This window comes from Myotis brandtii, unplaced genomic scaffold (genome assembly GCF_000412655.1).
Source record: "Myotis brandtii unplaced genomic scaffold, ASM41265v1 scaffold244, whole genome shotgun sequence".
In the NCBI taxonomy this organism is placed as follows: domain Eukaryota; kingdom Metazoa; phylum Chordata; class Mammalia; order Chiroptera; family Vespertilionidae; genus Myotis; species Myotis brandtii.
The window spans coordinates 4,434,011-4,446,017 of NW_005359225.1; the positions used below are offsets into that span (position 1 = coordinate 4,434,011).

Sequence of the window (12,007 nt, forward strand, 5' to 3'; positions counted from 1 at the left end):
GGGGCGGGGGGGGAGACAACAGGAGGATGTGGGACCTGTGTCATTTGGTACAGGTGGGCATCCTAGTAGTGGGAGAATGTATGCCATTGATAAGCACATGCTGAGCACCTACTGTGTCCAGCTGTGTGCTGACCAGATGGCCCTGGAATGGCCTCTAGGGAGAGGAGTGCAGAGTGAGCGGGAGTCCAGCAGGGGCTGTGGACTCTGGCTGCTGGTTGTGGGACTGGGTTCTGAGATGGTCCTATACCTAGAGAAGGGGTGGTATCGAATGGTAAATGAGATGGGGCCTTGGTGACAGCCCCAAGGCCCAGGGCAGGGACAGGGCCACCTCTGGGTTCCACATATTTCAGGGAGTGATTGCTAAATGTTTGCACGAGCCGAGATGGGGTTCAGCTCAAAGCCTGACTGCAGGGACGCTGCCTGCAACTCAGAGAACAGGGGTTCCAGAATTCCTTCAGCAGGGAGTGTGGTGGGGCTGGTGGCCAGGGCAGAGGTAGAGCACAGTTAAGACTTTTTAGCAAACACTTCCCAAACATCTCTCCTGTACCAGCCTCTGCCTTGGACATGGGGCGATATAGTTATGGTCCTTGCCTTCAAAACTAAAAGTTTATTTTCAGGGCATAGCGGAGGATGGTGGGATAGGGATTCTAGGCAGAGGGAATAGTGTAGGGAAAAGCATGAAGGTGTGAAGGAACTGGGGTTTTTCTCAGAATGATAAGGATTTTAGTGTGGCTGAAGCGGAGAAACACCCAAAGTCCTGGAAGAGTAGGACAGGGACTAGAGCTGGACAAAACAGGGCAATGCCACCCCCATCCTGAGCCTGGAGGGGCCTCCGGGGAGGAGCGGGAGAACACCCAGCTCTGACCCAGCCTCAGTTTGGGTAAATCTAAAGTCAGCAGAGGGAGACATGGTCGGGCTTCAAGCAATAGCCTGAGGAGGAAATCACATTTAGGAGGAGAATTAGAGCCTCCCCAGGGGGCCTCTAGTCTGAGGGAGAAGCTGCCCCAAGCCACCTGTGCAGTGAGCAGTCCCAGTTGAGGAGAGTGATGCTTAGTGGATGATCTCTGAGTGGGCTTCCTGGAGGAATGGAAATGAGAAATGTGGGGGAGAAGTCTGTCATCAGCTCCCTCTCTGATGACCTCGCCTCCCTCCCCAGATTCACGGATCAGGACAAGCACGTGGTCCAGCATTGCTTTCACTACACCAGCACGGTGCTCACAAGCACGCTGGCATTCCAGAAGGAGCAGAAGCTCAAGTGTGAGTGCCAGGTGAGTGGCCTGCCTTGCGCCTCTCTCAGGAACAAAGTCACCCAGCTCTCAGCCCCAGTGACTTATCCACAAGGGAAAAGCCCGTGTCTATCTGGACCATGGCAGGGGGTTTACCTAGAGCTATGGAGGCCTGTTAAGGAGGACCGGCACGGATGCCTCAGAGTGGCCACTGGCTGCAGGCGCTGTATGCGATCGCCCTCTAGTGTTCACCTCGGGTACTACAGCAATGCTGGGTGGCTGGAAGCTGAGGTGAATGCACATCTGAGACTGCAGATTTCTATACACTTTCGCTGAGGCAGTTCCTCCCACTCCTCCACTTAGTAGCCAAATGACATAATTAGACTCTGTGTCTCCAGCATGTGTGGAGAGCCCTAGGAGAGGAATGGAAAGCCCCTGGGGATGTTGGAGGCAACAGGTTGGAGAGGGTCACTTTCTGTAACCTGAACCCCAGTGATCTCTATTTTCTCCATTTTAGGCTCTTCTCCAAGTGGCAAAGAACCTCTTCACTCACCTGGGTGAGTGCACTGTCCTCCTCCGCGCCTGATTGTGGGGTGGGAGTGGGGGCTGGAGTTTGGGGGAGGCGAGGTGGGAGGGTTTGGCCTTGGCATTCCAGCCCGGTCTCACCACTGCCCCCTCCCCCACACTTCTCCCTCTCTCAGATGACGTCTCTGTCCTGCTCCAGGAGATCATCACAGAGGCCAGAAACCTCAGCAATGCTGAGATGTGAGTGAATTTACCCGTGGGCGGGGGAGAGAGGCCCCAGGCTTCATTCCGCACCCTCTCCTTCCCTCCCTTTGCCCCTCCACTGCCTTCCTGTGGGACCCCAGCACATTCTGTATGATCCTTTACTTCATGCCTGTGACCATCCCTAGACTGTAACGTCCAATGACAGCAGAGGTGGGGCTTGCTTTGCTGGCCATGGGTCCTCAGCTCCTAACTACAATGTGTGGCACAGAGTAGGTGCTCAAAAAAAAAAACAATAAAAAAAAAAATTCATTGGGTTGAGCTAATGTCAGGAGTCAGCCAGCCCCGAGGAGAGTCAGCACAGATCACTCCTCCAGCCTTAGAAATCTGGGCTCGCCTCAAGTTGTGAGGAGCGGGGGTGGTTGGAGAGGGGTGTCAGGGCTCTGTGGACCAAGGCCCTCTCCCCGCAGCTGCTCTGTGTTCCTGCTGGATCAAAATGAGCTGGTGGCCAAGGTGTTCGACGGGGGCGTGGTGGAAGATGAGGTGAGGCAGGGCCCCACGGAGAGTGTTGCTGTGGTCCTGGGGGAGGGGGGGGCAGGGAGGAGAAGAGGGTCGAGTGTCCGCAGAAGGCCTCATGGCCCGCTCTGTGGACAGTCACTAACTTTTTCCTCTCAACCCCTGCCTGCCCCTGTAGAGCTATGAGATACGAATCCCGGCGGACCAGGGCATAGCGGGCCACGTGGCGACGACAGGCCAGATCCTGAACATCCCGGACGCCTACGCACACCCGCTTTTCTACCGCGGCGTGGATGACAGCACGGGTTTCCGCACGCGCAACATCCTCTGCTTCCCCATCAAGAACGAGAACAAGGGTGCGGGCTCCCATGAGGGGCGGGGCCAGTCTGGGGTGGGGACTGAGCAGGATGGGGCGGAGCCGAATGGAGGGGCTGGCAACCTTTCCCCGCTGCTTTAGAGTCCCCTAGCACAAGGCGCAGGCTTCCCAGGCATGGGTTCCCTTGAGGACAGCAGGGAAGGCAGATCCCCGCCGGACACATCCACTGGCCAGTCCTAGCCCCTCTCCTGCCCCCAGAGGTGATTGGTGTGGCCGAGCTGGTGAACAAGATCAACGGACCCTGGTTCAGCAAGTTCGATGAGGACCTGGCCACCGCCTTCTCCATCTACTGCGGCATCAGCATCGCCCATGTGAGTGGAGTCAGGGGTGGAGACAGCGCAGGACCCTCTGCCCCCCTCTCCACATTGGGACTCAGAGCCCCACTGCTGGGTTGCTATGCAACCTTCTGTACCGCTGGTCACTTCTGACCTGTTTCCCATCTGAACATTTATGATTTCCCGTCCTATCCCGTTAGCCTCCCAGACCGTGGGAAACCCCAGTTGTCGTTATTCACCTGTCTCACCCCCACCCTCCTCTGGAGGCAACCTCAACCCAAGCCCCTGGTCGACTTCTTTTGGGGAAATATTGGGTCTCCTTGTCCACAGCTGGCAGCTCTCCATGGGACTCCAACCCACTGGTCCCTGGCACTGATCCCCCTCCTTGTTTCTCTTTCTCTGCTGTGGGCCTGGGGCCCCATCACTGAAGACTAGGGCAGGCTCAGGAGGGGATGCAAAGGGCCAGCTCAAGTGCTAGGAGATCCTAGGAGGCGAAGCAAAGGGAGGTCTAGATGAAGGTTGGGTGGGGCTTCATACTCCGGGCTGGAGCGCCAAGGCTCACACCTGGGCGAGCACAGGAGGTTCTGTCTGACCCCCTTTCCAGGGTTGGGTATTCTGAGATTTCACAGCCACATTGCTGAGCCACATTCTTCCCCTTTCTCCCCCTAGTCCCTCCTTTACAAGAAGGTGAATGAGGCCCAGTACCGCAGCCACCTCGCCAATGAGATGATGATGTACCACATGAAGGTGAGGCTTGCATGGAGCTTCTGTCCTCCTCCTCAGGGTCTCAAGGTCCCCTGCCTCCCCAAATCCTCCTGGGCCCAGGACCAGGCTGGGCTTCTGATCACCCTCTCATGAAGATAAGAAGACAGACCCAGTGCAATGCCTGGACTCCAGCTCCAGGCATGTTCTAGTTCAGCCCCGAGGCTGGCAGCAGCACCCACCCTGGGGAAGAGCCTGGTCCGGCCAGGTGTTCCCCATGTCCAGGGATAATTCCCATCTTGGGAATGACTGAGAGGCTCACTCAGGGCCCTTGCCACAGCTCCCCTAGGCTCAGGAGTCCTGAAGTCCTAATTATAATATTCCATTCCATTCCCAGACCCTGTGTCAGCAACGCTCTTTCAGGCTTTAGTTCTCAGCATGTGGTGGTCATTGTTGATGTAAACATTTCCTCTCACCTGTGTCTAGACCAGCCGTGGGCAAACTATGGCCCGCGGGCCGGATCCGGCCCGTTTGAAATGAATAAAACTAAAAAAAAAAAAGACCGTACCCTTTTATGTAATGATGTTTACTTGGAATTTATATTCGTTCACACAAACACTCCATCCATGCTTTTGTTCTGGCCCTCCGGTCCAGTTTAAGAACCCATTGTGGCCCTCGAGTCAAAAAGTTTGCCCACCCCTGGTCTAGACCGAAGGGTCCCAGATAGAGTCAAAGCTGTAGGAGGAAGGATTGAGGTCCTTCCAGAGACGGCCCCCTCCCAAATAAGGAATCTTGAAGTTAGTGTCTGTGAAAGGCTGCCATGGTTCGGGGGCGTCACGAAAGGCTGTCCTTTGTCTTTGCCGAGGATAGGTTGTTACAGGTGAGGGTGGTCACAGACAAGGAGGCTCAGTAGGTAGCCGCAGGGCTGTGAGGGGAAGGTGGTGATCTCCTGCGCAGTACCAGTCCATGGACTGGATGGCTCAACCGGGGACACTCTGGGTGAGGGGTCTAATATCCGGGCTGGTCCTCTGTAGGTCTCTGATGACGAATACACCAAACTGCTCCATGACGGCATCCAGCCTGTGGCTTCCATTGACTCTAACTTCGCCAATTTCACCTACACCCCTCGCTCTCTTCCAGAGGATGACACTTCCATGGTGAGCTTCCCCCTCCCCGAAACGAGGCAGAGGGTGTACAGGCAGAGATTTAAGTTAAATGTACACAGGAACTTCCTGGAAAGACAGAGTCATCAAGGAAGCCTACAGAGTCTCCCTAAGAGATGGAATGGGCATGTGGTCTGCCAGCATGGGCCGCGGGGCCTGCCCAGAGGCCAGGGGCTGGCTGGATGATTGGCAGGGATTGCTCCCGCCTGTGGCCTCAGGGTTGGCACCTCACTCCCTGTGTTTCTAAGATTTTAGCAGAGCTTGGTTCCAAGAGTTCTTAGATACCATATTTCTTAACGTTTTTGGCTCCGAGAATGCTTGGTGCTGCTATTTTATGGTTCTCTAGTATAGATCTAAACATCTAAGACTCCAACACAACTGTGTAGGCTTCAAGAAGGGCCAAAGCGGGAGCCCTGTCTTGAAACTGACAATCCCTCTGTCCCCTCCCTTCTGCCCTCTGCAGGCCATCCTCAGCATGCTACAGGACATGAATTTCATCAACAACTATAAAATTGACTGCCCGACACTGGCCCGGTGTGTGCCCCAGCCCTCCCCTCCGCGTGCAGGCAGCCCCATCTCTGCCTTCCTCTGTCCTCAGCTCTCACCTCCATTGCCCCCAGCCTGCTGGGAAGGGGTCTCTCTGGAACAACTAGGGAAGACTCAGTCTTGGTGGAGTGGGCAGGCTCCATGAGTGAGAGGCAGTTCCTAGACACTGGGACCATGAGGAAAGGAAAGGAATGGGGAAGCGCAGAGCCTGAAGGGCTGCCTGGAGGAGAGCCTGAGGCCCCTCTGCTGCCCTCTCCCCTCCCCCAGGTTCTGTTTGATGGTGAAGAAGGGCTACCGGGACCCACCCTACCACAACTGGATGCACGCCTTCTCTGTCTCTCACTTCTGCTACCTGCTCTACAAGAACCTGGAGCTCACCAACTACCTCGAGTGAGTGGCTGCCCTTCCCCCATCTGTTAGCCACTGGGATCCCCTTCCTTGGGACAGGGAAATGCCTTCTATGTGTCAAGCACTTTACATGCACCATCTGAGGGGACCCTCTTAACAGTCCAGTGAGGGCCCATTTTCCTGGCCAGAACTTGCTCACAGTCACAATCCCAGGGAATGATGGGCTTGCCAAACTCTAAACCAGGGCTTCTTTCCAGGAAGGGGACCCAGGTGTCCTGAGCTCTTGTCCTGGTGGCTCCTGGACATCTCAGCGAGCTGTCCCTCCTCTGAGGGTCTGGGGAGGAGGCTGTGGCTGGACCTCTCTCCTCTCTGTCTCCCAACCAGGGACATCGAGATCTTTGCCTTGTTTGTTTCCTGCATGTGTCACGACCTGGACCACAGAGGCACAAACAACTCCTTCCAGGTGGCCTCGGTGAGACCCTGCCCTCCTCACAGTAGCACCTTCTCTGGGGTGTCTGGGAGTGTTACTTCTCCAGCCCGAGGAGAGGTGGGAGCTGGTGGGACCAGGAGCCTGAGGCTGTCCTAGGCTTTGTGCTGGGCTCTGGGATGGGGGAGGGGAGAGGGCAGGAGGGCAGTGCTTGGCTTAATATGGCTAAGCACTTGGATCTGGATGTGAAGAGTGATGGAGTTTTCCCGGCTTTTCCAGAAATCTGTGCTGGCTGCGCTCTACAGCTCTGAGGGCTCTGTCATGGAGGTACCACCATTTCCCCCAGCCCCTACCTCCCCTCCCCTCCCCTCATTCCCTCTCCTCCTCCTCCTCATAAGGTGGTGATGTGCAAAGTTAGACTGTGACCCAGCTCCTCCTGTTCCCACCCCCTGCTTTTCAGGCAGGCGGTGAGAGCTGCAGCTTCCCCCAGGGCATGTCTGGCTCCTTTTCCTGGATGGGCTTGGAGGGGTGCAGGTGTGCATGGGTGTGCAAGTCAGACTGCAGGTTCTGCTGGAGCCCAGGTTTTCAAAAAGAGGATTTGTACTTAGCACGATTCTCTTTGCATGTCTGGGAACACCCCGTACAGACCCTCCCCACCAAGCCCGGAAGGGGCTCCATTCCCATCACACTCAGCTTTCCCTTGGATTATTTGGTTTTGGCCTGCACACCCCCAAATGGGGGCTCCTTGGGGTAGAAACAAGATCTGAGACATCTCTGAGTACCCTGCACTTGGCACAGGGCTTGGCACAGAATGGGAGCCCAACTTCCAAGGTTACCTTGCCCCACGCTGCCCCCCACTACACTCTCCAGAGACTGTGCCTGCTTGCACACCCCCGGAGATGAGGGGCTACCTCCCTCCTGGGAGGCCCTGTAGCAGCCCTGCTTCTGCCCTTCACACCCTAGTTGAGCCTCCTCCTCCTCCGACTGACAGCCCTTCAGTGTCTGGAGACAGAGGCCTTGCCCTTGCCTCAGCACTGCCTTTCCTTGTCAGCAAACAAATGTTAGCTGCATGAATTGGTGTCTAGGACTCCAAGGGATCATTTCAGAACGGTTCCAGTTTGAGAGGCCCTCAGAGCTTTCTTTGCCGTGTCCCTTCCTGTGACAGCTGGGGAATCTGGGCCTCCGAGCCAGCCAGGGCCTTGCCCTGGTCACTCCAAGGGTGGAAACAGTGCCCAGAAATGGAACTAGGACCTGACTCCCTGTTTCTGCCTGCTCTGCTCACCTTGGGGCCGGGGCTGGGCTGGGCCTACTCCCTCTTTTGGGGTCAGTGGTGAGGGAGCCCCCTGCTCCATCCAGGCCCCATCACTCCTCTCCCCCGCAGAGGCACCACTTCGCTCAGGCCATCGCCATCCTGAACACCCATGGCTGCAACATCTTCGACCACTTCTCCCGGAAGGTGATGGGGCCCGGGTGGGGGTGAGGGGGTGGGAGCCAGGAGTTGGCTCAAAACAGGAGAAGGGGACTATGGGTGGAGGCTCCTCAAGGCCAGGAACTGGGTGGGGGCGTCTGGCAGGAGGCCATGACATCTCCCTCCCGGCACCCAGGACTATCAGCGCATGCTGGACCTGATGCGGGACATCATCCTGGCCACGGACCTGGCCCACCACCTGCGCATCTTCAAGGACCTCCAGAAGATGGCTGAAGGTGTCTGCCTTTAGCCCTGGGCCTTGGCGTTGGGGAGGAACCCCAAGAGGGGGATTTGCCTGGAGAGCATCCCAAAGAGTTTAGACACACCCCCTCCAGCATCAACCACCAGGCAGACCCAGCCCCAGCCTCTCGGCTCCCATCCAGGATGCCAAATTCCCTGGACCACTTTGGGGTGGGGCCTGAGGACCTTGTCCTCAGAGAGAGAGAGCACCAGGAGGCTGACCCCATCCTCTTCCCAACAGTGGGCTATGATCGAACCAATAAGCAGCACCACAGCCTCCTCCTCTGCCTCCTTATGACCTCCTGTGACCTCTCTGACCAGACCAAGGGCTGGAAGACCACAAGGAAGATTGCAGTAAGGGTTGCCCCTCCCTGGGAAGATGCAGGCTTCACATCCTGCCTGGCTCTGTGTGGCTCCTGCACCTGAGCACCCTTTCTGTGCTGAGCGTAGCCTGGCCTTATTTGGGGGAAATGGAAACCTAAACCACCTCGGGGTGGCAGATGGAGGGATTCAGAGAGGGGCATGGACTTGCCCAGGGTCACACAGCAAGTCAGTGGCTGGTGGAAGGTGGGCCAGAACCCAGCCATTCCTCCCCATCTGGGGCCATCCACCTGACTGGCTGCGGATGGTAAGGACAGGCCCTGAGGTGGAGCAGAGGGAGACCTCAGTTAGCCTCCTTGGGAATGGGCTGTAGGGGAGCTTGGGTGGATGGATCCCACTCACAGGATGTAATGAGAGTTTTGGCCTTTCAGGAGCTGATCTACAAAGAGTTCTTCTCCCAGGGAGATTTGGTATGTGGGGAATGACCTCAGGGTGCCCAGGTTGCGGTGGGTTCCTGGCCTGGGGCTGGGAGGGGCTGGGTTAGCCCCATCCTGGTGCCTAATGGCAGGCCTGATAACTTGATGCCTGCAGGAGAAGGCCATGGGCAACAGGCCAATGGAGATGATGGACCGTGAGAAGGCCTACATCCCCGAGCTGCAGATCAGCTTCATGGAGCACATCGCCATGCCCATCTACAAGTGAGGGAGCTCATGGGGACTCCTGGGGACTCTGCACAGAGAGGATGGGGTGGGGCCTGGCTGTTTACGGCCAACACAGCAGACACAGGTACTGAGCTGGGCTTGACCCAGCTCCACTGACCCACCCCACTGCCTCTGGGCACCGCAGTCTCCTGTTTTACCCCTAAATGGGCCCTTCTTTTCATCCTTGATCCCCTATGGAAAGAGACCATCATGCTTCACACTCTTAGGGAAATTCTACCTGTGGTATAGCCCTAATCTTCCTTCCTGTCACTATCTGACTTCTGACCTTTAACCCTGCCCCTGTGCACCCCCAGGCTGCTGCAGGACCTGTTCCCCAAAGCAGCAGAGCTGTATGAACGCGTGGCCTCTAACCGTGAGCACTGGACCAAGGTGTCACACAAATTCACCATCCGAGGCCTCCCGAGTAACAACTCGCTGGACTTCCTGGATGAGGAGTACGAGGTGTCTGAGCTCGATGGCACCGGGGGCCCCATCAATGGTTGTTGCAGCCTTGGCACTGAGTGAGCCACTCCCAGGGCCCTTCTCCGCCCAGGTCTCCTCCTGTAAACCCTCCACTGGCCTGGCCAGATGCCCTGGGACCGGAGCCATGGGTCCTGGGTTCTAGGCCAGAACTTCCCATTTGACCTGGGCAAGTATTGACCTTCTGGGCCTCAGTGTTCTTGTCTGTTTAATGGAAGCAAGACTTCCAGCCTCACCAAGACTTTGTCACTTGTCCTCTGAGAGCGTAGGGATGACCCCTGAGCAGTGGGCCCTGCTCTGCACCTCTGATCACACCTTGGCAGGTCCTCCCCAAGCCACTCCTTCCCCGAGGCAGCCTGAACGGTTTCTCCTGGGCCCCAGTCTTGATCTACCAGATTTGTACCCCTTTTCCCTCTCCAGGATCCTCATGCAAGAAGGCGGGACATCTTGGTGGAGGAGAGGGTGGGTCTTAGAATCAGTCATTAGCTCTGCTGGAGGACTAGAAATAGCCACAGGTGCCTCTGAGGACCGCCACTATACTTACAGTGAGGATGGGGTTCTGGGGGAGATGGCTGCAGATCCCACGAGGAAGATGCCAGAGGGGTGCTCAGTGCTCTGGGGAGAAAGGGCTCAGGAAGAACGCAGGATGGAAACCATGGGCAGGAAGGATCCCTGGGCTGGGAGACCGGCCCCTGTCCAGTCAGCAATGCTTCCTCCTGGTTGTGTGACCCTGGGCAAGTCCCTTCTGGGTGAAACAGGAGGGTGAGACAATCAGTTCTCTGAGACCCTTTTAGATAAAAATCCCATAGCTCTTTGGAGTCCTAGGAGAGGCCATCGAATGCCCCTAACATCCTAGGGCAGATAGGGGTGGCCCCTGAGTGTACCCCCTTAGCCTGAGTCTCTCCCCCATTCCTGCAGCCAGAGAGAGACCTGGCCTCAGTCCTGGCAGGGTGTCTCTCCTCTTCAAGGCCATATCCACCCATGCCCCAGGGCTTGGGAGACCCCACAGGGCCAGGCCTCTTGGGTCAGCCCGGCAGCTTCTCCCTTCTCCTTCGTTCTGTATGTGTTGTGGGGTGGGGGGAGGGGGGCCACCTGCCTTACCTATTTGGAGTTGCCTTTAGAGAGGTGTGTTTTTTTAGGACTCTGTGCAACTGTTGTATATGGTCCCGTGGGCTGACCGCTTTGTACATGAGAATAAATCTATTTCTTTTTACCACAGAGCCTGCCTACTTCTCTTGCCCCACAACTTGTTATGGTTTGGAATCTGCTCCTCTGGGCTGAATGGCCTCAGGGCTCTAGCCTTCCCTGGGGGGCTTGGGCTCCAGGCCCCTCCCTGCCCAGCTTCTGCTTTGGGCTCCCCCAGTCTGACTCTGTCCTCTTACAGAACCCAGTCTGACCAGTGGGCCCTAGGTAGGGGTGGTGGTCAGTTCCTGGCCCAAGGCTGACAAGGGACGGCTATTCTAATGTTGCCCAGCTGACACCAGCTTCAGTGTGGACCGGCATGAGTACTCCTCTGTTTGTGACCCCCAACCCTGAATGTGTCTGCATGTCCCTCTTCCACGGCCTTTGGGCAAAGGGGAAGCATAACCTGGGTGCACATCCTGGGCCTTAATCGTCTCCCCTGCATTTGATGTCTGTCCTTAGCCCAATCTTCCCTTGAGGCCATTTAATCCCATTTCAGGCCCATGCTGTGACATATCGCTCCTTGCCATCAAATTGAGCGCACAACTCACATATTTCCTCCCGCACGCACGCAGGCAGGCAGGCAGGCAGGACCCTGCGCTGCGGCCTAGAGCTAACTTTGTCCTTGTCCCTGATCTGGAGGGTCTAGCAGCCTGGTAGGGGAGACAGATCCAAGCTCAGATTCAGGCCATGACAACCCTATGGGACACTGACCGCGGGCTCCAGGCAGGATCATCACCCTGAGAAGAACCACAGTGAGGTTTGGAAGATGAGCAGGTGTTGTTTTCCTGTGGGTAAAAGGGGGCAGGCACTCCTGGTAGCAGAACTTGCTCATACAAAGGCTCAGAGAAGGGCAGGCACACAGGGAATGGAGAGATGGAGGGAAACATAAGGCCAGGTCACAGAGGGCCTTGAATGGCAGGCTGTGGAGTTTGGCTTTATTTTGTGGGCAGTGGGGAGCCAGAGAAAGGTTGTCAGTGCGGGAGAGCTTGGGCCGGGCAGGGATCATCCCAGGGCTGTTCTCTGTGCCCTGGGCTGGGCGAGAGGGAGAGGAATTCAAGACACGTGGGATTGGCAGAACTTGGTGACCAATTGCACGGGGTGGGGGCAGAGGTAGGACTGGGAGGTACCCCAGAAGGTGGGTCCATGTGGCCTCAGTCACCAGCAGCCAGGTGTTGGGTGGAGCCTCTGGCTGGAGGGAGCTCCCTGGGGAGGATGGGCGGAGCAGCTGTCTTGGCGGCCGAGAGGCGGGACGGGACCGAACGGGACGGAAGGTGGGAGGCGGGGCCTGGCGTTGGGCGCGACGGACG

The 12,007-nt window shown here is 57.0% G+C and overlaps 1 protein-coding gene across 1 annotated transcript in view; it reads left to right on the top strand.

Annotated features, from left to right (window-relative positions):
- The window catches only part of PDE2A (phosphodiesterase 2A, cGMP-stimulated), a 63,720-nt gene extending 52,987 nt beyond the window's left edge, over positions 1-10,733 (top strand). The window contains exons 16-33 of the mRNA XM_014540373.1: positions 1,157-1,268; positions 1,744-1,783; positions 1,928-1,991; positions 2,423-2,495; positions 2,647-2,824; positions 3,043-3,155; positions 3,789-3,866; positions 4,856-4,978; positions 5,448-5,518; positions 5,798-5,920; positions 6,263-6,350; positions 6,585-6,632; positions 7,687-7,761; positions 7,910-8,009; positions 8,255-8,367; positions 8,766-8,804; positions 8,926-9,032; positions 9,350-10,733. Of these exons, the coding sequence (XP_014395859.1) occupies positions 1,157-1,268; positions 1,744-1,783; positions 1,928-1,991; positions 2,423-2,495; positions 2,647-2,824; positions 3,043-3,155; positions 3,789-3,866; positions 4,856-4,978; positions 5,448-5,518; positions 5,798-5,920; positions 6,263-6,350; positions 6,585-6,632; positions 7,687-7,761; positions 7,910-8,009; positions 8,255-8,367; positions 8,766-8,804; positions 8,926-9,032; positions 9,350-9,560 (1,756 nt within the window). The 3' untranslated portion in view covers positions 9,561-10,733. The remainder of the gene's footprint in view (positions 1-1,156; positions 1,269-1,743; positions 1,784-1,927; positions 1,992-2,422; positions 2,496-2,646; positions 2,825-3,042; positions 3,156-3,788; positions 3,867-4,855; positions 4,979-5,447; positions 5,519-5,797; positions 5,921-6,262; positions 6,351-6,584; positions 6,633-7,686; positions 7,762-7,909; positions 8,010-8,254; positions 8,368-8,765; positions 8,805-8,925; positions 9,033-9,349) is intronic.
- The last annotated feature ends 1,274 nt before the right edge of the window (positions 10,734-12,007 follow it).